Genomic DNA, 22,749 nt, shown 5'->3' on the forward strand with positions numbered 1-22,749 from the left:
ATGTTGGGTCGACGCTCTACCATGTGCCAGAGGTAACAATTGGGAATTTCAGTCTTGGTGTACTCACAAGGGTGTCTGAATAGCTTCCCATGTCTTTTTGGGGGGGGGGGGCTGTCAGTGATTAACAGATCTCCTTCGAACCCAGAGATTCTTATAGAGACCTGGCCAAAAGCTTCAGTGCCTAGTTGATGTATCCTTTAAATTAATGGGGGACCATTTGACACAGCCCCAACCTCTATAAATATTGTTGTACGACACAAATGGAAAAGCAGATTTAAATGGTTGGGTAGAATCACATTATGGTTTTACCACTTCAGTATCTAGAGTTTCAGGTTTACTAAGCAAATGTTAGAGTGAATAGTCCGGATATGAGCTTTGCTGATATTGAAAAGACATTTCTTATGGTGGCAAGGGGAGGCTTGTTCAAATGGCATTTGGATAAGACCAGGGAACTTTGCAGTTGGCTTAATGCATTTATTTTCACAGGATAATGAGATACAATGAGAATGGGGCTGTTTTTGAGAAGAAACCTTGTTTATTGGACAACATGACTCCTATCTATGTCAGTTACCTGGAATATGCTGTGCATCCTTCCATTTCTTCTCCAATTACATTTTTTCCTCCACCTCCCCCACCGTCCCCTGCTGATATGGTTGCTGGAGGAGCAAAGGAGACCTATCCTGCAGCTTAAAGGTTATTTGGAAATATGGGCTCGTGGCTTGGCATTTGTTTTGGTACTTTGCTACATATAAATACATTTGTATAAAATTTCATGCAGCCTGTTTTTATTGATATAATATGTTACTGTATGCTCCAAAAATGGGTAAATCGGCATCTGTCTTCTAATGGGTTGTGGATGTTGGTGAACCAGTAAATTACAGTAAATCTAACTATATACATTAGTGGCATTGAGCAGAATTAGGTACTAAAGATTTGTATCTAAATAGGAAAAGTACAACAATGAGGATGAAATGTTCTACCATTCAGTCTAAATTTGGGGCACCAATGCCGTTCACCTTGATTGTTGGCTCAGCTGGCATTGCTTTCCACTAGGCAAATTTGGACTCTTGTGGGGGGGGGGGTTCCCCTAAAGTCAGATTTAAGAAAACAAAATGGCCCAACAGAATAAAACTGGCTCATATCCTCCGCTGGCAGTAAGTACGATTTAGCGGGTGTCTACAGAATCTGTTACATTCCTTAACTACCGTGTCTTACAGAGTTCAACTAAAGTAGATGGTGTTCTGTACTAGTATTGATCCTTAATCAGCTGGATAGCAGGCTGCTCCAACTTTTATGACAAAATAAAGATGCCCCAATGGCTTATCCAATGTCTTATAAAAATAGAGCAATAAAAAGTACTCGGTAATATTTGCATTTTGCCCAAGGTACTGGAAACCCTGGGGACACCCCTGTCTGTAACTCCATGGCTTAGCAAATATAACTTTTAGTTGAAGGAACAGTTGATGTGTATTATACACATGTAATGTAACTACAGTTCTAATTAGACCATGCGTGTAAGAGCAAGTGTGTGTTATATGAGATTTTAAGACATCTCGCCTTATATTTACTTAGATATTGTGTAATGCAACTCTGATTTCATTTATAGATAGCAGCTAATTACTGATGCAACATTAAATATTGCCTTTACAGCTATAGCCTTGTGACATTTCAAAGAGGTTTGAGTCCTGAAATCAAAGTCGGGGTCGAGCCTCGACCCTTGTTGTGAGGTACGTGCAGTCACATAGAGCAGGATAAAGCCACAAAGATTAGTACTTCCTATGATGTTTCACACTGGCACCAACAAAATTGTTAAAATTGTATATTGATGATCTATTGATAGACTGACCTAGTAGATAAATATATGCCCATTAGTTATGCTACAGCTGGGGGTTCATACAGGTGTTTAGGTTGTGTGACATGTTGACATATGACCCCTGGTATTTGTTTCTCTCAGCCACATGAACAATATGCCATATGACATAGGATTAAGTTTGACAGAGATTGCCTGGACATAGATCTGCCACAACAGCCTATAGAGATGGAATGACTAAAAACTGGTTGCCAAACACTACTTTTCTGGAGAAACACCCTCTCTCCATTACATTTCATAGTTATTGGTCATGTACTACCTACGAGGCGGGGGCAAGTCTGAACTACTACTACACAGAGAAGCGTTTGGGATTGTGACACTGGACACTGTCGTACCAAAGGGGCTAAATGAGTCTTCCTTGTGTTTTAAGATACAAGATAAAAAAAAAAAAAAAGTGCGGTTGGTATATTTTGTTTTGTTAATGTTTAATTATGCAAATCTTATTAATAACTTTAAAATAAAAATATCACATTGGTTGAGAATGATAGGAGCTTGGAATATGTGGCTCATTGGGCTTCTAACGCTACTCAGAAGCGTTGATGAAATATAACAAATACCGTATTTGCTCGATTATAAGACGACCCACCAAAATCTGAATATTAATTTAGCAAAAAAGAGAGCCTGAATATAAGACGACCCTATAGGAAAAAAGTTTTACCAGTAAATGTTAATTCATGTGAACTATTACATTTTTTAATAAAAGCTATCATTGAGAAAAATATTTTTTTGTTTTTATTTCCTTGTATTTACCAATCTGCCCCCAGGCTTGCCACTCCAATATGGTACTGTGGCCCATGATATACCTTTTAACCCTCTATATGCCACTGTGCCCCATGATATGCCTTTTAACCCCCTATGTCCCACTCTGCCTCCAGAAATACCTTATACCCCTATATTCTGGCATTTAGGGGGCTAAAAGGCATATTATGGGGCAGAGTGGCATATAGTGAGGTATAAGGTATTTCAGGAGGCAGAGTGGCGTATAGAGGGTTAAAAGGCATTTCTGGAGGCAGAGTGGCATTTAGGGGGTTAAAAGGCATTGTATAGAGCACTCTGCCTCCAGAAATGCCTTATACCCCTATATGCCACTCTGGCATTTAGGGGGTTAAAAGGCATATTATGGGGCAGAGTGGCATATAGGGAGGTATAAGGCATTTCTGGAGGCAAAGTGGCATTAAGGGGGGTTAAAAGGCATTTCACAGAGCACTCTGCCTCCAGAAATGCCCTATGCCCCCATTTAACACCCCCCCCCCAATTTACTGTTGTATTGCCGGGGCAGCGGGTTGACGTCTACGTGATTCGCTGCAGCCGGAAGGGGGTGGAGTTGGCAGCGGGGGTTTGTATGCATCCATCGTGCAGACCTTCCCTGGCTGTCAGAGATCAGAGTTCCCCGCACCGGTGCGGGGAACTCTGATCTCTGACAGTCGGGGAAGGTCTGCACGATGGACGCAGACAACCCCCGCTGCTAGCCACACCTCCTTTCGGCTGCAGTGTAAGTTGTCTACGTGGATCGCGTAGACGTCAACCCGCTGCCCCTGGAATACAGCAGGAAATTGGATGCACCAGTAAGTGTGTGTGGGGTGGGGGGGTGTTAAATGGGGGGGGGGAGACAGAAGGATCCAGGTCCCCTGCAGCGGTGCGGGGGATCTGGATCTTAGTCTCATAGTCAGACCTCTATTTGAGGTCTGATTATAAGACGACCCCGATTAGAAGACGAGGGGTATTTTTCAGAGCATTTGCTCTGAAAAAAACCTCGTCTCATAATCGAGCAAATACGGTATGTATTTGTTACCTTGCACATCCAATGTACAATTATGTGAAGTCTCAGTATGGAAAAATCAATATCTTATGTTAACTATACTCTGATGTCAAGCTTATGCTTTATAGCAAAGCAAATGTAAAAGACAGATAGTGTTATATGAAATAAAGAACTCAAACGTGTATGCATGCTTTTGGGTTTATTTTATTGAGCTATTTCTGTATAGCAATTAAGTCATCTGCATTATTATTAGCACAGACTATATTTTACATGTAGATGTAACACGTTATATTAACCATTTACACTTTTTTCTTACATATTCAAAAAATATGTTTGATCTTTAGGGCATTCACAAATGATCTATTAAGGATCCATTTTTGGTTCAATTAATGACATCACAGTAACCCAGTCTGGATCATTATATTGCTTGTTTATTATACATTTGAAAAGGAATGCATATTTATGTAAAATAATGACTTACAAAAACAGGACATCATTTACAAAAACATATTTACTATGCGTTTAACTGTTTCTCTTTTTTTCTGCTACCTATTTTTATGGTAAATAAAGGTTAATAGACTTGAAGGATGTTAATTATTACAAATGCAAACCTTAAAAATAACATTGAGTTATTGCTCTAATAGCCCTTTGAGTTCTGAGAAAGTGGGACATGCCTTCTAAGTGACCAGGAGTCTTCCCTACTCATACATTAAAACTTAAACCTGTCTGTCTTTGGTATTGCTGTAAGACACCTATGTTTTTACATCCAGTCAACAGAATCTAAACTATTTTACTTCCGTTAATTGATTAGGATTGGTTTTACTGCAGAGACAAATTGTAATGTGCTCCTTCTGCCTATTATCCATGTTTGTTGAAAATTATATTGACTTTTATACAAATAGCTAAATTATTTTAAAGGTTTGGTGTCCCTTTAAAGGTTAATTATAGTGGCCTAAAAGTACCAGGGCACATTTTACATCCCAACCCACTCTTGCAACACACATTAACTGTATTTTTGATTTACAACATTGTTTTATAATAAGGATTTTACCATTCCTGGGTGTTGATCTCTAGTCCCGGAGAGCTACAAGCGCAACTTTGTTACGCCACAGAGTTAACAATTACATTTTCTTTGTGAAACTCTAACAGAGTTTTAGATCCAGAGGACTTAGACCGGCATGCCTGATATTGCCATTGCTTTGTATTCACTAGTAATATTTAGCATAATAGGCCACCTTAGTGGCGCTTTTCTCATTTTCTTCTCCTTGCCTCACATTGAGGTTTGGTATTTCTATTCTGCATTCTTTCAGGTTTACTAACAAAGTAGTTGGAATTTTACCCCATCATAAATAGTATTTTCTAACCTGTGCCTCAATATTCTGTCTCACTATGAACTTCTAATCAATAATTCTCAATTATAAAAATGAAACATGTAATATAAATGTGGTTTTAAATAGAATTAAGATTTCAATAGCAGCTCTGAATATCACATAATTCTACAAAGCATTGTTTCTTTCCTCTCCGTAACTGTCGGATGTGGGTTTTTTTCCTGCAGAAGAGGGACAATATCCAATGACCAAAGCACAGCGAATATTATAGGACAGTGCATAAGTGGTTATTTTTCTTTGCTTTCAAGTGCCTAACTGTGGTAAAGCTTAGCCTTCCCTCTGCCACCAGCCACTCACCCACCCTTCCCTTTAAAATATTATGCATTCTTGGCTTCAACTCACATCTTGGACAACCTCACATCATAAGTTACCATGTTGTAATTGTCCCAACCATAAATTCTTTTCTCAGTCGGGTTGTAATCAATCATACTGGCATAAGCATACTGATTCTGGAATGGGACACTTATTTGACGATGGACACCTGTGTGAGTGTCAAAAGCATGATTGACTGTGGTACTGGTGGATGAATAACTTCCAACAGTATATAAAGTACCACAGATCATGAATGCATTGGCCACCGACTGCTTACGCAGGGGAGTTTCCCAGGTCTGCTTAACTTCTAAAGTATTAGGGTCCAGTTGAGATATGACTATGGACCCTTTAGCTTTCTCAGTGCTATAGATCACCCAGAGACCTGTCTCATCAACAGCAAGGTCAATGTCAGTATATCCACCCCAAGAGTAAGGAAATTTACCATGGTAACCAGCATTTTGAAGTTCCCTCTGAACAGAAGCTGTTTCTGTCAAGAAATCATACTTAACCAGAATTCTAGATTTGCGTCTGGGGTAATAAAGAGAGCCTTTGTAGATAACAGCTCCATTGCTCTCCATGGGACGAGGCAAAACATAAACTTTAGTTGGGTAACCTTTGACAAGCTGATCTAAGTTCTCATATTCAAAGACTTGACGTATATCTGCTCCTACAGTATTGACCCTCCAGATGGTTTCTAGGGTAAAGGGGGATACTGGCTCAGGATCTCTCATCCATACTCCATATCTCCCAGCAATGTTGTCAGCCTTTCTGTAGGTAGAAGGTTCACTAATCCAGATGAGTTCCCCACAGCCACCTACAAAGAAATCAAGTCATTCCATTATTGTTCTTTATTTCATTGTAAATTAATTTTGTGTGAATATAAAACTAACAGTAATTGTGGAGTGATCATATTTATCGTAATTATAACATCTTAAATGGAGTAGATCAGTTTTTTGTTTCCCTAATTGTGATCGCTATTGGTTTTTAAGAGCATGTCTTACATGAAAAAATCAAGTGTAAATTATACTTGGGTTGCACAATATAATTGGAAACATATATTTTCACTGGTTAACTTAATGATGTGTGAAGCCTTACATTTATGGTCTGGTGGGGATTTCATAATGGAATATTATATGTTGACTACAATTATTGGAAAATATTTAGAGTGTTTTGACTCCCACAATAGATGATTCTGAAAAAGAAAGAATAAAAATCCTTACCACCAGAGTTTGCGTTCTCTGCACTTTGGATGGTAGAGCGATCCTCTGGAATCATCCTAGAAGCTGGTAGGGCAGTTAATTCAGACTTCAGCTCCTGGTATCCTGTACCATCTGCTCCCCAACGGGATGCTGAAAATACAGAAAACATTAGTTTCACACTTCACAAAGTATTCAGTTGGTTTATAAATGCTTTATGAGACAAAAAGGGAAGTATTTTCCATTCGTTATATATATTTAAAAACATTTTTTCACTATTTGATATCACTTGCTTGGAGACACTGGTACTTTCACTATATATGTTTTACTTGATATTAAATGGACACTATCAGTGAGATGGAAAGTGTTCTTGGGCACCAGGTTAGAGATCGTTTTCATGGTGTGCCCAGCGTCATAGGAAGGGTGAGACGAGAGAGTGCCTGCAGCACTGGTTGGGAAGATAACAATCCCCCTCTAACTGGCCCAACATTAGGGTCACTTCAGACCTCGGCTTCCATACTTTCTAATCACTATGCGCCGGCAAAAGGATGCTGAGCGCCAGGATATGGAGTCATACCCCCGCGCTCTGCATCAATAGCTGGACCATAGTTATTAGGGAGCACTAAAGCAGAGGTCTGAAATGACAGACCTCGCGCTCCCACGACAGGACGGAGTATCAAGGATGAGAAAGGTAAGAGTTTGGGAGAAAGGGATGTAAGGGCAGTGTATGTGTAAATATGTGTGTGTTTGTAAGCTCATGCATATGTGTGTGTAACGGCAGGCAGTGTATATGTATATGCGTGTTAATGGGCAGGTGTGTGTAAGTGCAGTGTAAATAAAATAACCTCTGTAAAAAAAAAATGTGGGGGGGCACAATTTTCCATTCTTGCCTTGGGCGCAAAAGGAGCTAGCTACGGCTCTGGGTGTGCCATAAGACCTTTCTGGACCTGCCAGCACCCAAGCGTCCACTGCTACCTTACATGCTCCTAATATGTCTGTAGGAATTGTTTCCTATTAAAATACACCCTTGCAAAATAGTAAAACTTGAACAATCAACAGGAATAGGCTGTAGATTGCTATGAGGATTACATTTCTATAAACGCTTTGCACCAGAACTGCCCTTTATACACTGTCCCACATTTGCAGGCAGTGTGCAGCTCCCACGTGGTCATCTTGTGATGCTCTGCACCAGGTGGCCCCTCAGGTATGGTGGGTGGTCCCTGGTGGGTAGTCCCACATGCCACCCAAACATGCTCCCTCCTGGGTTGGGTCATGAGCTCTCTACGCTTCAAGCCACAGCAGGACACCAGACAGAAATGTTGAGAGTATAAAAAAAATGCAAAATGTATTTTAAAATAGGGGATATCCACCCTAATATGGTTTTCTTCATTCATATTTCAATAGTATATAGTCAAGTGAGTAGAAAAATGACCTTATTATTAGTTACAGTGGTAGCCCCATGTTGAGTCCACGGCACTTAAAGGGATAACAAGAATATTCTATTGCCCTGCTTATGCCATATCACACCAATTCTTTGCTCTCTCCATTGGCTTCCTATTAAATTGAGGATTTATTTTAAGATGGGCTTGTTGACATGTAAAGCCCTAAAGAACCAGGGCCCCTGTTACCTGAAAGAGTTATTATCACCAAATGTTCCAATGGATTCTGCCATTCTGCTCCTCCACGCTGGAACTCTCAGCCACATTCAGTCAAGGAAGCCCCATCTTTAGAGACTTTTTTAAAAAAAATAAAAGACTAAAACTCATAGTTTTTCTCAAGCATTCAGCTGGATCACTTTTATTGTTCATTAATGTCTAGTTATGTAATATATTGAGTAAATATATACAGTATATTTACCCCTGTAAAGCATTTTGAGTCCCACTGGGAGAAAAGCTCTATATAAATGCCTGTTGTTGTTGTTATTGCAGGTTGACCATGACGGCATCAGACATTTTTTCCAGGACACGTATAGAATTCCTATGTTGCTGACACGCACATTAAAGCGCCCTCCTGCAGTTTACGAACTCTATTACCAAATTACTGAATCCTTTCACAAATACACAAAGTCACATTTTACATATAATGTGAACATTATTTTTCTACAAAGATTGTCTCACTTGGTCTCCCACTTCTTTGGTTGCTCACAATCAAAATCTTCATGAAGTATATTAGGTGGATACTTCCTACCCCATCGGACTCACTTTTAATTATAATTTAATTTAAACACAACTAACTTTCTTATTTTGCCTTCCATGAAGTGAACACCAACATGTGCATTTTCTAAACACACAGCCCCGTGGAATTAAAATTTGAATCATCACTTACAAGCCATAAATACCTCACTGACACTTGATCCTGGGAACTTTCCAGTGTCCTGTTACAAGATCTTGCTAATTGGTAAAGCATCACTGAAAATGGGAAGCACATCACCATCTGTGATATATGACCTCATGAGGTCAACCTGACACTTAAAAAATCTGCTTCAAGTCTTCCAATGTTTTTGTGCACTAATAGCGGCAAAATCTCAATTTTAACAGGGAGTGTTTATTGAAACCTAACTATCTTGGTTACAATAATATCCCTGGATCAAAGAATTATAAGATAAGGAAAATCAATAAATAAATCATTATAACATTTTAACGTTTGAGGAAGCCCTTCAGACACAATAAAATTAAAAAACAATATAAAGAGAAATGAAGGCACTTTAACTGGGTTTTCAAAGCCAGAGGCCAAACAGGCAAATTCTGAAAAAATATACAATTTTTAATGCATAATTTCACTCTAGAAAATAAAACTTGATTTATTAATCACTTAACGTTTTTGTTTTTATTTTGTCTTGCTACTTCACTTACTACTAAAGTATTGGGACAGAAAAGATCTTTAATCTTAGATAATATAAGCACATCTGTTTCTTATTTAAATATTAATATACCGTTTCTCCACCAGTGGAAGCTTCGTGGAGTGTTTAATGAAAAAGGGTTCATAGATCGAGGTCTGCAATGGATGATGTTGTGTGATATATACGTTGAAACACACAAAATACATCTTTGAAAGATTAAACATTATTATTTAGTGTGCTGGTAGAAAACCTTGTACTTAGGACCACTAGTTTAGCACACATTCAGTAACTCCATCAGTACCTTACTAAAATAAATAGTACTAAATCTAGTACTAGAGGAGAAGCTGCTAATTATTGGGGAATTATTTGGATATTTGGTTAGGAATATATGTTAATAAACATAAAGAGAAAAAATTATACACGCTCTGTAGAATAACATGAGAGGATGGTATGCTAGGAGTGGTAGAGGTTAACACAGTAAGGGGATTTAAACATGCAGGAGATCAAGGACTGGTTACGGCTTGAGTCTTTAAAGTATGAAAAAATGGGAAGACTAGAATGGTTGAATGGTTGAATGGGCTGAGGGCTGAATGGTTCTTATCTTCCAGTAAATTCTATGTTTTAATAAGAAATATACTTTTCTACGCATCATCAACCCTTGAGTACACCCTTACTTTTTGAAAGGGCATTCATTATTAATGCATATTAGTCCAACTATTGAGTTTTTGTGCGTCTGACCCTTGACCTATCCTAAAGGCAACTGTGCAAAAATCGAACTACAACTTCAGGAACAGTAGATTCTGTTTTCAGTTTATTAGGACTCGAACAACGAACACTTTAACCATTATTAACCATTTACTACTCCACAGCAATTGCCAACTGTGTTAAAAAAAACAGTCCTTGGGAAAGCCGTCACTTGTCAAGAGATATGGATATTCTGAATAAAATGCTCTATTCACTAAAAGGTGGAGTTGTCAGGAGAGTTTGTCAGGGAGCTGTATTTTTTCCTCCCTTACTTCACTAATTATTATAGTTTCTACAGGGTGAGGAACTAAGCTAGCACTACATAACACGTAAGTCAATTTTTAAATTACTTGCGATTCTTCAAGCTCCCGCTATTATTATTAAGATATAAATTCCATCCCTTCAAATTAGTTTTTGAACTATAATCTCGCATGTGTTAACATTATTTATAAGTCTCTAGACAAAAACGTCTTAGCTGCATCATCATCTTAAAATTCTTGAAGTGAAGTTTAAGGATGGGTATCACTCTATGGGAGATCAGGATTGTGCAATCACATATTTTACCTACCCCCCTGGAAGCCATAGGATTAACACTTTCAGCGTAGGAAACGATGACGGTTTTACAGATATGAAGTTTCAGATATTATTTTTGTGTTGTGTATGAGTTAATTTGCCAATATCAAATTTCATTTTTTGAACTCATGTGTTTGACGTCAACATGCTATTTTTATCAATAACAAACCAAACTCTTTTCTGCTAAATTATTTAAATCAGTCGTATTGTTTGAAGAAGCGATTTGTGTTGAAAATAACCGGAGAGCATCAAAATTTTCAATGAAGCAGATATTTGTGTTGCAGGCTTCTCACCATCAGTGACTACCCATGGACCCTAGAATTGAGGTGGGCTCTGCTATGAGATTCAGGTAATGTCCTACCACATTTGCATCCTCCATCCCTTTCTATTAAATTAAGTGCAAGGCTGAAAGGACAGGAAAGGGTCCTACTTTGGTGTCCATATGTCCTTAAGCATCTTGATGCAGGTCCCTCACCTACCATAATCAGGCTATGTTAGGAATAAAGAGCTAACATATTCTGCTATACTATATAAAAGGCTGCTACACATGATGATACCAGTGAAAACAGCATTGTGGACACAGATTTTAGATAGTTGGGCTATATATATATATATATATATATATATATATATACTGTTATTATCAAAAAAATCCACAGAATGGCATCTACCAAAAAAAGATAACAGACATTGACAAACATGCACACCGATAGTCTTGTAAGTTAGTTGTGTACATAATACATGCATAAAGACAAATGCATAAACTAGCACACTTATTGTCACACACAGTGACATGTTCTTATGGATGTATTCATATCCAGACTCACGCACATTTACATACGTTGACTCCCACTAACAAGCACTCACATGCAAACATTAACAGGCATATACATACAAACAATCAGTGACACATACCTACTGATTCCTCAACATTCATGTAAGGGGTGCTATAGGGGACCGTGTGGTACCCCCTTCTTTGTGGTGCCTTACTGCACCACTCGCACCACCCTAAGGACAGCTCTAAAAACAAAGCATACTTATATATGGCAGAACAAGATAACATGTATTAGCAAATTAATACAAATATAAAATGATGGGGCAGTTTCATTTGCATCAAAGGTATCTCATAAAAAAGTGATATACTCTTACTTGGGGACATTACATATTCAAGTTGCCCATGACAAGCCCATAGGTTTTTACCTGCAAACATTGTGAATTTCTGTTTAAGTATAAAATTAATCTTTGCTGAGGTACTCACTTTGTCTTGGTGACATCTGCTGCTCCTTGGCCCTGGAAACCTCAGCAACCTTAGGGCATTGTCCTTGAAGAACTCTTTCCAACCTCGCATTCAGTGTCTGCTTTTCCTCTTCCAAAGTAGACTTCTCCTTTAACAGGTCAGAATAAGCCATCTCCAGGCTACCTCTCTGTCCTTCCCATTCATCCTTTTCCATCCGTAGTCTCTCTACCTCTTGTCTCAAATTTTCATGAGCTTGGGGGACAGGGGTTGGGAACCCAGATACCTCTCCTCCAAGAAACTGGTTAACCACCTTCTCCAGCAAACTGATCCTGGTTTTTACTGAGTCCATCTCTTGACGAAGGACCGAGTTTTCACGCTGAAGGTCTTGGATGGCTGTCATAGCCTCTCCAGGTTCTGTACAGCTGCCTTCTCTGGGACTGGGTACAGTAAAAGTATAGGTGCACTGTCCTTGGCGGTCATTGGTTTTCCGATACTGGGGGCTTCCTTGTGCCACCCATATGAGAAGTGAGAGCATCATTTGAAGACCAAGAGACCCCATTGTCTTGCACTGTGAAATATGCTGACACTCTATAACTAATTAGGAGCTCTGAAATATCTTACTAAAATTATATATGATGCTTTTTTAAAAGTATAAATGTATGCGGCCAGCAAAGCAAATACAGGGTTCTATGAGACTCAGCCTGTTGAAGTACTAATTCCCTCTTCTGTGCCTGTTCATTTTACCTTTCTTTTATAGAGTTGGGTTGGAAGGAGGACGAGGGGAGGCGTGTTTGGGAGGGTGGGTGCTGGATAGCATGAAAGGAATCTTCCAGATTCCTTCTCATGCATCTGAAATGAGGAGTGAAAGTGTCTGGAGTCATCTCATGTTGCAGCTTCTCTGTTTCTAACTGTGTCTGTTTACAGCAGGACTTAGCCAACTTGTAAAATACCAGGGCTCTGGTATACCTAAAAGAACAGCAACAGGAGTGATTTAACCACGTACTATACAGTAGCAAATAATGCTACAATGGTTTCATGTCTTTAAAAACAGAGGGCCAAAGGGTCCTATTATTATCAATATATATATATATATATATATATACATATATATATATTGTGGTAAAGTGTATGGGAAAGTGGTGGATGGGGTATATATCTCACCTGGTTTTCTCAGCCAGGCATGGTAGCAGACATCCAGGAGGATACATGCTGCTTTAGCAGGGCGTAGTCTGTTAGGGCTCTTTTGTTTAAAGGTACATGGGCTGGATTACTTGGATAAGTGGGAGAGCTCCAGTCCACACCCCTAGTCCACTACGGGTTTTCCTTACTCCCAGGAGTCCTCAGGTGAGGCTTCCTATGCTCATTACTGGGAGGAAGCCTTAAAAGAGAGGGCTGTTAGGTTTGCAGTGTGTAGCAGAGACAGGGAGCAGCTACAGCCAGCGCGGCAGCCCACCAGGTATGAAGCTTTACTTATGGACAACCTTTTACTTTGCTTTGTGCCAGACTTTAGGCTTGTAGTTGGATAGTGAGGTATCCTGATGTTTAGTTAGAGCCGGACAGGCTTAGAGTTTGTTTTGTTTGCAAGGTGCTCTGTGCCTACATCATTTAAATAAACACTCTTGAGTTTTGAAACCTGCTGCCACTTGTGAATACTGTCATTGCCGCCCCATGTGTGAGCTGTTCCCTACAATATATACCGTATTGGCTTGGATATAGGCCGCCCCCGTATATAGGCCGCACCCTAAAAGTTTGGTGCTTTTTTTTTTAAAAAAAAGTTTTTTTCTTTAAAAAAGCACCAAAAAAAACATGCTGCCACTCTGTCCCCCCCCCCGAGATATGCTGCCACTGTCCTCCCTCCCCGAGATACGCTACCACTGTCCTCCTCCCCCCTCCCCGAGATATGCTGCCACTGTCCTCCCTCCCCGAGATATGCTACCACTGTCCTCCCCCCCGATATGCTACCACTGTCCTCCTCCCCCCCGATATGCTACCACTGTCCTCCTCCTCCCCCCCCGATATGCTACCACTGTCCTCCCCCCCCGAGATATGCTGCCACTGTCCTCCTCTGCCCCCCCCCCCTTCCTCGACTTACCGGAGCAGAGTCCCGGGTGTCTTGCGGGGCCGGCGGGGGACATCTACGCAATACGCGTATGCAACTTCCGGTGCCGGTACCGGAAGTTGCATACGCGTATTGCGTAGATGTCTCCCGCCGGCCCCGCAAGACACCCTGGAGTCTGCTCCGGTAAGTCGGGGATGGGCAGAGGTAAAACGCATCGTGCGGACGGTCCGCAAGATGCGCTTAGACAACCTCCCGTGCCGGCACCCCCCCCCGTGGGAAGTGCTGGCACGGGAGGCTGTCTGAGCGTATCGGGGAGTAGGATGCAGGTCCCCTGCACCGCTGCGGGGATCTGTATCCTAACCCCGCTGCCTGCCCGGTGCCCGGGACTGCATGTCCCGGGCGTCGGGCGCTAAACCCCGAATATAGGCCGCACCCCCACTTTAAAGACTTAAAGTGGGGGGAAAAAGTGCGGCCTATATTCGAGCCAATACGGTATATATATATAGTCCCAACACCATGCTTCTTACAGAACATTCAAAGGGTATCTCAAAACTAAAATACATTGTGTAAAGAGGGCCCTGCTCGCAAGCTTACGATATTTTGATATGTCAGACCAATTACAATTGTAATACATTACAAATAATGAAACATTAATCAGGGATGTCTATTGAGTTCCCAAGCAAACCTCTGTTGACAACACAGGGGTTCACTTGTGGCAATTGAGATCCATGGGGTCATAAAAGTTTGCTGTCTCTAGAGAGTGTACACTGCTCTCTGATAGACAGGAGCGTAAAAAAATAAGTAAAAGAAAAGGTGCTGCCAGATAACGTGTACAGGGGGTAGTATGAGGGGTCAATCAAATAGTCATAGAGGTGACAACAAAAGTAGGGGAGAGGGAGACACTGAAGAAAGAAATAGTGAGGAAGAAATAAGAAAGAGGGAAGAGAGAATAATGGAGAAAAGATTGCGTAATGCAGAAAGAGCGCCAAAACAGGTCGTAATTGCACCAAAATGGACAAAGGAATGAATATTCTGAGGATAACGAATATTCAGAGGTTTCTTGCTCATCTTCATTTTTTGTTGGACCCTGGCAGATGATGCTTTTGCTATTGTAAATCCCCTTGTAAAAATGGCCCTGCTTATATGTATTCAATCAAATGACGCTGCTATGTTGCAGGCCATGTTTTCATAAATTCTCATTAGTTCTAATACATCGATTAGAGATTAAAGCAGATTCTTAAACTGTTATTTTAGATGCTATGCACATGAACTCCAGATAATAATAATAATAATAATAATAATAATAATGATAGATGTCGAAGCTTCCACACAGATCCACAAGGGGTGTCAAGAATAAGTTGCATGTAGCTAGTACTTCCACTATGGCTGGAACCTTCCAATATTCCTTAGGTGGGCTTTCAAAGCTTTTGTTGTGTGTCAGTGTTTGTTGGCCAGGACAGAATAGTAGTGTATATTAGACTTGTGCATTCAGATTCATATGAATTGCAAATTTACCAAACTTTGGTAAATTCAGCTATTTGTAGATGACCCAAAAAACAATGCCAGACCCCCCCATGAATCAGATAAAGAAAACTAAGCGAAAAGATAAGATTTTTCATCCGAAATTCATGGGCCCCCATTCACTCACACTCTCTCACACGTTCTCATTGATTCTATCTCTTTCACGCTCTCTGTTTCCCTACCTTCTCTGCTGACCACTTCTCCATCTTCTTCTGCATCTTCTATCTTCTCTTCTCTCTTTATCCTCGTCCGCATCTCCATGGATATAACCCGGCGGGAACTTTCTCTATAATGACAGCACTTGCGGTGAAGTTCTCTCTCCGCTCCTACAATTGAGGTAAAGGACAACACCTAAAGTGCCGCCATTTTGCCCTCACTTGAACTGAGAGCAATATGATGGAGATGTTGGAGCTGTGCTGAACATAAATTGGGTTATTTTTAAGCAGTGGCTTTAACAGGGCTAACACGGTTTATTTATGTAAAGAGATGTGTATGAGGTTTTTTTTAATAATGCCATTACCCCACTCTCCCTCTACCTCTCTCCCACCAATTGTTTCTCAAACTGGCTAAACTAATTTACAACCACCTTAAACTGATGTGTCCTGTACCTTATCAGTCTCTATCTTGCCCCTTAACTCCTGCACTGCTGCCCATGTCTCACTTAGATGTTTGTAGTTGGTATTTCTTTTGATTTGACAAAGGGAGGTTCATACTCATGAAAGTCCATTACAAGGGTATTATTTTTATATTACAATACTCATTTATTTTTCTTAAAATGTACACTACTGGACTAACACGGCTACATATATTATTGTACAAGAAGGCCATAATTCTTCTGAACAAAGTGATGTATAATTTGGAATAATGCAAAAGGGGAATAATGCCAACATATGGCAAAAAGTACAAAAAATATTTTGGTCCTTTCGGACTGAAGGGGTTAAGAATCGATAAATTACTCAAATGAGTATTAGTGAACTTGTTTTGAGATGGGTGTGATTTCCAGTCTTTTTTTTTTATGATGTGCCTCCGTTTTTACAGGCTAGTTAAAAAAAAAAAAAGAACTTAGGTAATTACAAGTAACTTTTTTAATGCATTCATAATTTTCTTTGTGACTCTAAGTATAAAGAATGTGTTGTGAAAAAGTAGATTCCTGGAACCTGTTAATATTTTCGTTCTGTACCCTGAATAGCCGATTCACTGAGGAAGGCTGGCAGCATATGTGCCGTTTGATATGGTGCCATGTTATGTACGGACAGGCTCCATGGCAGACCCTTCAGAAATGTGATACTGAGACAGGAAAAAACTGATATTGGCAAATGTTTCAGTGTTACAGTGAGGACAAAAAAAAGGATGGGAGGTAATTGGCATAATTAAATTATTGATGAAGAGATCAAGGTGTCTTTTAATAATTCTACACTAATTAACTTAAAACATTTACTGCAAGCATAGTTACTGCAAGCGCTAACTAGATATATATACAGTGCACTCCACTAATATTGGCACCCCTTGTGAAATATGAGCAAAGAAGGCTGTGGACAATTGTCTCTATTATTTAACCTTTTGATCTTTTCTTAAACAAATCTGATTGCTCTCTACTGAGTTTGTACAGGATTTTGAGTGCCAGCAACAGGTATGCTTCATAGAATCACAGAACTTTAAGGCAGGTAAGAAGCACTCAGTCCTGCTAGTCTGCTCGTTTTCCATACGGTAAATGAAATAAGGTTAAAGAGGTAACAGCTGCAATGATTCTTCTCAAGCACAAGGAACTGATTTAATAGAAAATGAGCATGCAGTTGGTTTGGTAGGATACCTATTATCCTGCAGCACAATAACTTTTTTTAAAGTTTAAATAAACTGCTTGGCTCACATCAACATTTGTTGCATCTCTGTATCTACAGGAACATTTGTAATTCATTCATTTTATTGCTTTCTTATGTGAGAATGTTTATTACTGTGTCCAATCAAGAAATATGCCCTTAAGTAGGTTTAACTAATATTACTTTCCCAGGAAGCAATTAGTTATGGTCTGCTGCTGGGAATTACCTTCTGCTATCAGTAAATCTTTAATTTGGGATCAAGTCTATTACATTTAATTATTATTACTATGGCCTTGTTGGGACATATTAGTGATTATTCAGTATTCACTATGATCAAGTAGAATTTGCTTGGTAGTTGGGTTGCTAAACCCATGGATGGATAGTATTTGGCCCTCGTTCTCGCATATTACCCAAACTGGTGAGGCTTTTCTTCCCGATCTTCTTATCTTTTCTTTTGGTCATTGTTCTGTCCACGAGGTTAGCTTTCTTCCTAAGCATTATTGGTAGTGTTGTTCGGCATGGATATACACAAGGGATGACTAGAGTTTTGGTCCGTTCTTTGTTGTCCAGTTATGAGGTCTACAATTTTTTTAAGTTACCAGCTAAAAGCAACAGACATCAAATGCCCCAGTTTTGGAAAGTGACTATTGGAAATGACCCATGCGATACATAGCAAATCAAGAACAGGTTTTGTTTATTGTCATTAACCAAATTCCATAGATTAGCTGGAACATGAATGGAGATAGATTCTTTCTATTATGTAATATTTAGATTTTTTTTCAGTGGAGAGCTGGCGCCTTCTGGCCCTAACCTCATCCACAGCTTTCTTTCTGGCTGCCTCACTTTTACTGCGGGCTCACATAACATTGATGTCTCCCTAGTCCAGTCCAGAATTGTTCACAAAAGGCGATCCTACGTGGACCAGGCGAGTCTAGGTCAGACAAACCCCTTTGCCTCCACCCTGCCCCTGGATTTAGAACTGTTTCCAATTCAATTCAGCTTTTTTGGTCTGCTTAAAAACATCATCAAGGGCACAAAATTAAAATGTTTTAATTTCCTAAGGGAACACAAAAATAACTACAAAGACAATACAAACAACAACGTGGACAGTGGCCAACATTGACATGTTCCATTCAACAAAGAGAGTGGATCAGACAGCAGCCCATTAATCCTTATCCTTGCGCATGGTATCATTTACAAAACCTGAATACATATTGGAGGATAGCCTTATTTAATGCAATGTTTCAAACATAAAACTCCAGCTAGCCCTGTCAAACGCACTCTAAGCATCCAAAGATGAGGGCAGTGCAGCTCTCCCAGAGCCACGGGACAAACGTATCAGATTAAGGGTTCTGGTGGTGTTGTGCCTGGCTTACCTTCCAGAGACAAAACCGTTTTGTTTTTTTTTAAACAGGGCATGAATCTTTCAGCCATAGATTTTGAGAATACATTTATGTCTTCTTCAAAAAAAAGATGGACATCTTCCTCTCTCAGTCTATGCATGCCACTTATCTCAAAGTACTTCCTAATTTTATGGCCCAATCCTTCTAGAGTGCTAGTGAGATTGTAAAAATCTTGAAAACATTCAGCGATCTGAGAAGACACATGATGCTTCTGGTCCATGAAACCAATAAATACTTTCCAATGATACATGCATTTTATTGTGTACATTTTCACAAATGAGCAGGTAGAGCATCCACTGAGCTGGTAGAGCACATGCTGAAATGTGAACTGAGCTTTAGGAATGCTTCAGGTGGTAGGGCGTGAAGGTCGCTAGAGCACGCGCCAAAGTGGCGCCAAAAGTTTTTTCGTTAAGAAAAATGCTTTCTGTGATTGCTTATTTAACAATGTAGATAACTCATCATGCTTCTCCCAAAGCTTGGCTAATGAACCTGGGGAGTTAAAGCAATAGTTGAAATAATAGAAAATCTTGTAGAAAAGTTTATTTGTAAGATATATTTGTCTATAAATAACTTCACAATAGTTTTTGTTTTGCACAGGGCTGGCATTGAAGGAATAATGAAAAATAATGATAAATAGACAGTCCCATGTAGTTTATTGGTTTAGATTCCCTCTTGTGTTTTACAAGCTGCTGAAATGATTGAATGGCTCACCCAGACACTTGACCTCCCCTAAGGGAAAAGACAAAACTCTGAGGAATGTCAGGGCTTAGATCTTGTTGTAAGTATTAGAAGGTCATTGATGAAGGAAATTGCACTTTAATTTAAGAATTGGTCTCGCATTTTCTTTTGTTGTATCTGAGTACAGTGCATGTGATTTTCATGTTCTTATCTTTAAGAATTTCTGTTGTAATATAATGTTTTATTATCCTTATAGACATCTGTTCTTTACTATTGCGTTAAGTTTCCAATCTTTAGCATTTAGCTTTAGGGAAGCAGAATAACCAGATCAACAGAAATCATAACTAAGCAAGTTACATAAACTTGCGGCCACAAAGTTAAACAACATTTAAATTTTAATTAGACTTCGCTGGGAGCTCAACTTGCATACTGAAATACGGTGCATTTGACTACTCAACCTGTTTGTCTCATTTTTGTCTTCCGTCGCCTGTATCAATACAAAGGGAATATAAGCATCTGTTTGCCTGCTGTAAAATGCAATGGAGTTTATGCGAAATAGACCACATGTGTTAAGAATATATGCACACAGGGACTAAAACCTTCCTTTAATAGTTTGTTTCCCTTATATTGTGACTCTGGTCAGTCGTAGAGTTAATTTTTTTGCAAGCATAGAGAAATAGTGCATGTTTTAAATTTGGGATGCCAAAGGAGATATCTATGTAATCCTCCACTAGCCTTAAATGTAAAATATTTTCCAGATGCTAGAGAAAAATATTTCATTTTATATTATGTTCAGCTTTTCTTGTTTTAATTTTCCAGCCCCTAAAATCCAAACTGTTTGTGTCCTCGGACATTAACAGCTGGGACAAAGTAAAATAGCCTGGTGATGACTTAATATACCAATTATCGAAGTGGAAAAACTAACTCTTTGTGCAACTCGGTTTATTACATTACAATGGAAAAATCAGTTCTTCTACTGGAATGGGAGGCTAGGGGAAGAACGGGTTATTGTTGAAGTAATCATCTAGAAATATGTATATATAATTATTTCCTTAATGTTGTATTTCAGCTTAGGCTTTAATCATACTTAACAGTGTGGACTTGCATCCAACCATATACATGATTCATTAAGTCCTGGGTGGAGAGGAAAGCACATTTTGTATATTTGTTCCTTTAGACAAGATGAACAGTAGGACCAGTCCTACAAGATCCTCTTTACACAAGTAAATATTGTGTTGTGTATTAGGAGGCACTGGGTGCTCCAAACAACAGAGGAATAAACGTGTGTGTGTGTGTGTGTGTGTGTGTGTGTGTGTTATACATCTCATCCCGTTTGTCTTAAAGGATTTGATGATCATGTAAAGACCACTTGCAAACCATAGTAACCACAGGTAAATACGATGAAACTTATTGGTCAATGGTATACAATATATGATGAAGAAAGTAATCATCATCACAAAAAATCTAATGAGATTTATCACAGAACCATTCACTATACTAGTCCCATACAAGGATTTGTCCACGGTCGAAATCTGGATTCCTGTTTGGGTAATGTAGATTACACATAAATGTAGTCTCTGGCTTCTAGCTGCTATCTCTTGTGGTACATTTCATTTTTTTATTTTTTTTTGTAGTAGTGTCAGCTTGGAATCAAGTTTTGTTTACTGTGAGGTGTCCTGATATTTACAATTTCCATTACTTGTAACCCACAAGGCTTCATTTTTTTTATTGCATTAATTATGTTTTTCTAAAGGGATTCCAAACTTTTAACTTGTTGTTTTTGTCTTAAAGCATGATCCTTAAGCATATAATTTTGATCTATATCATTAGTACTCTTAATATGAAATACCCATTTTCTTGAATATGTATCCATATCTATTTGTCATAATGCTCTACCAGACTTTGGACTGGAGGCTGACACCAAAAATTACTGCAGTCTTTAATGATCACAATTACTCTCAAATATTTTTTCCCAACAATAATCTGTCTGGTTGATTATGGTCAAAGTTCTCTTAGAGGTCTATATCTTGGAAATCAATTTACTCCCTTTGCAACTGTTATGTTGCCATAGATTGTGTCCTTCTCGGTCCTCATGGACTAAAGGACATGCAAACCTGTCTCAAGTCAGCATTTCATAATAGCCTTTTGTACTACTTGACAGATATTATGCGGCTCTGGTATTTTAGGGAGAGGCTTCAAAGTTTGCTATGAATTTATATACACCCCAAGAACTTTGGGGTCTATTCGCTAAAAGTAAGATTTCAATTACGTAGGGCTAGATCCACCCTTTATATTGAATAGTGAAGAAATGTAGCTGAAACCATAGCTCCATTTAATAAATAAAGCAATTTGATTTTTCAGTGACACCTTGTTCTATACTATTCTGAGGCAAAAGAATTGGCCTTGAAAGTTCAAGTGGGACAATGTCAACATTACAGATCTCATATTCTTTCGCATCACATAATAACATAATGTCTCAAATGAACTAGAATGCGCATGAACTCATGCCATGAATTTTGTGTGCACTGTAGATGAAAATATAGAGCCGACCATATGTTTGTTCATTTAGTTATTTCACATTTAATGTTTCAAGAATTATGTAATTTTAAACTGGATTTGGCAGGCAGAAGTTACACTAACCAAATGATACAAGAAACAAAAACTGTCTGCGCTTCTTACCCTAATAAAGTTGGCAACAAGAAGTAACACTAACCAAATGATACATACTGCAGAAAGATGTCCATAAATACCATTTGTAATGTTATTTTAATTTTTTTTTAACTTCTAGAAACAATCGTCCATAATAATAATTTTTAAAATGTTTCTAGTGGACAGGATATTTAAAAGTATTGTTTTTAAATACTTAATATAAGGAGTCTACCAGATGTTTTAAAAAGAATGCTTGTAAAATATATTTAAGGTTCCATTAGGGAAATACAAGAAAAACAAAAACTGAAACGATGTGGAAATATTGTTGGCCACTGGTCACTCTTTGGTTTTCCATCACAAGCTTCATGCAGTTTGTCGAGCTGCTTTTACAAAGTATGCCAGACAGCTACTGAGCAGACTGATAACTGAAAACTGACCAAAAAAGTAAAAAGTGTTGACAATTTCTATTTCTCAAATGTTATTTTTTTTGAGGGGAAAGAAAAGATGGACAAATGAAACAATGCCAATGTTACTTGGCTTCACTGTTCTTTCAATAAAAGTTGTTGACGTCCATACCGCTGAACAGGGACTTCACTGTGCATTGGGGAGCCAACCGTTCATTATCACTAAACCAAGGGGAACCTCTATAAATCCTTCAACAATCAACAATTTTCACCTATTTACATGGAGAAAAAAATTCACAA

General features: G+C 38.9%; 1 protein-coding gene and 2 long non-coding RNA genes across 3 annotated transcripts; 1 reads left to right on the forward strand and 2 right to left on the reverse strand.

The window, feature by feature from the left end:
* Positions 1–3,820: 3,820 nt before the first annotated feature.
* Positions 3,821–4,513, reverse strand: LOC128500519 (uncharacterized). Its single transcript, XR_008354927.1, has 2 exons — positions 4,382–4,513; positions 3,821–4,275 (listed from the first exon to the last, which is right to left on the reverse strand). It is a non-coding gene; the product is annotated as an uncharacterized LOC128500519 (long non-coding RNA).
* Positions 4,514–5,244: 731 nt separating this feature from the next.
* On the reverse strand, positions 5,245–12,538 carry MYOC (myocilin). The gene is made up of 3 exons (XM_053469365.1): positions 11,940–12,538; positions 6,550–6,678; positions 5,245–6,143 (listed from the first exon to the last, which is right to left on the reverse strand). Exons 1-3 carry the CDS (start codon positions 12,475–12,477, stop codon positions 5,356–5,358), a joined length of 1,455 nt encoding a protein of 484 aa, XP_053325340.1. The 5' UTR covers positions 12,478–12,538; the 3' UTR covers positions 5,245–5,355.
* A 734-nt stretch (positions 12,539–13,272) lies between these two features.
* On the forward strand, positions 13,273–13,550 carry LOC128500441 (uncharacterized). Its single transcript, XR_008354921.1, has 2 exons — positions 13,273–13,317; positions 13,445–13,550. It is a non-coding gene; the product is annotated as an uncharacterized LOC128500441 (long non-coding RNA).
* Positions 13,551–22,749: the final 9,199 nt, after the last annotated feature.

Source organism: Spea bombifrons, chromosome 6, assembly GCF_027358695.1.
Source record: "Spea bombifrons isolate aSpeBom1 chromosome 6, aSpeBom1.2.pri, whole genome shotgun sequence".
Taxonomy (NCBI): Eukaryota; Metazoa; Chordata; class Amphibia; order Anura; family Pelobatidae; genus Spea; species Spea bombifrons.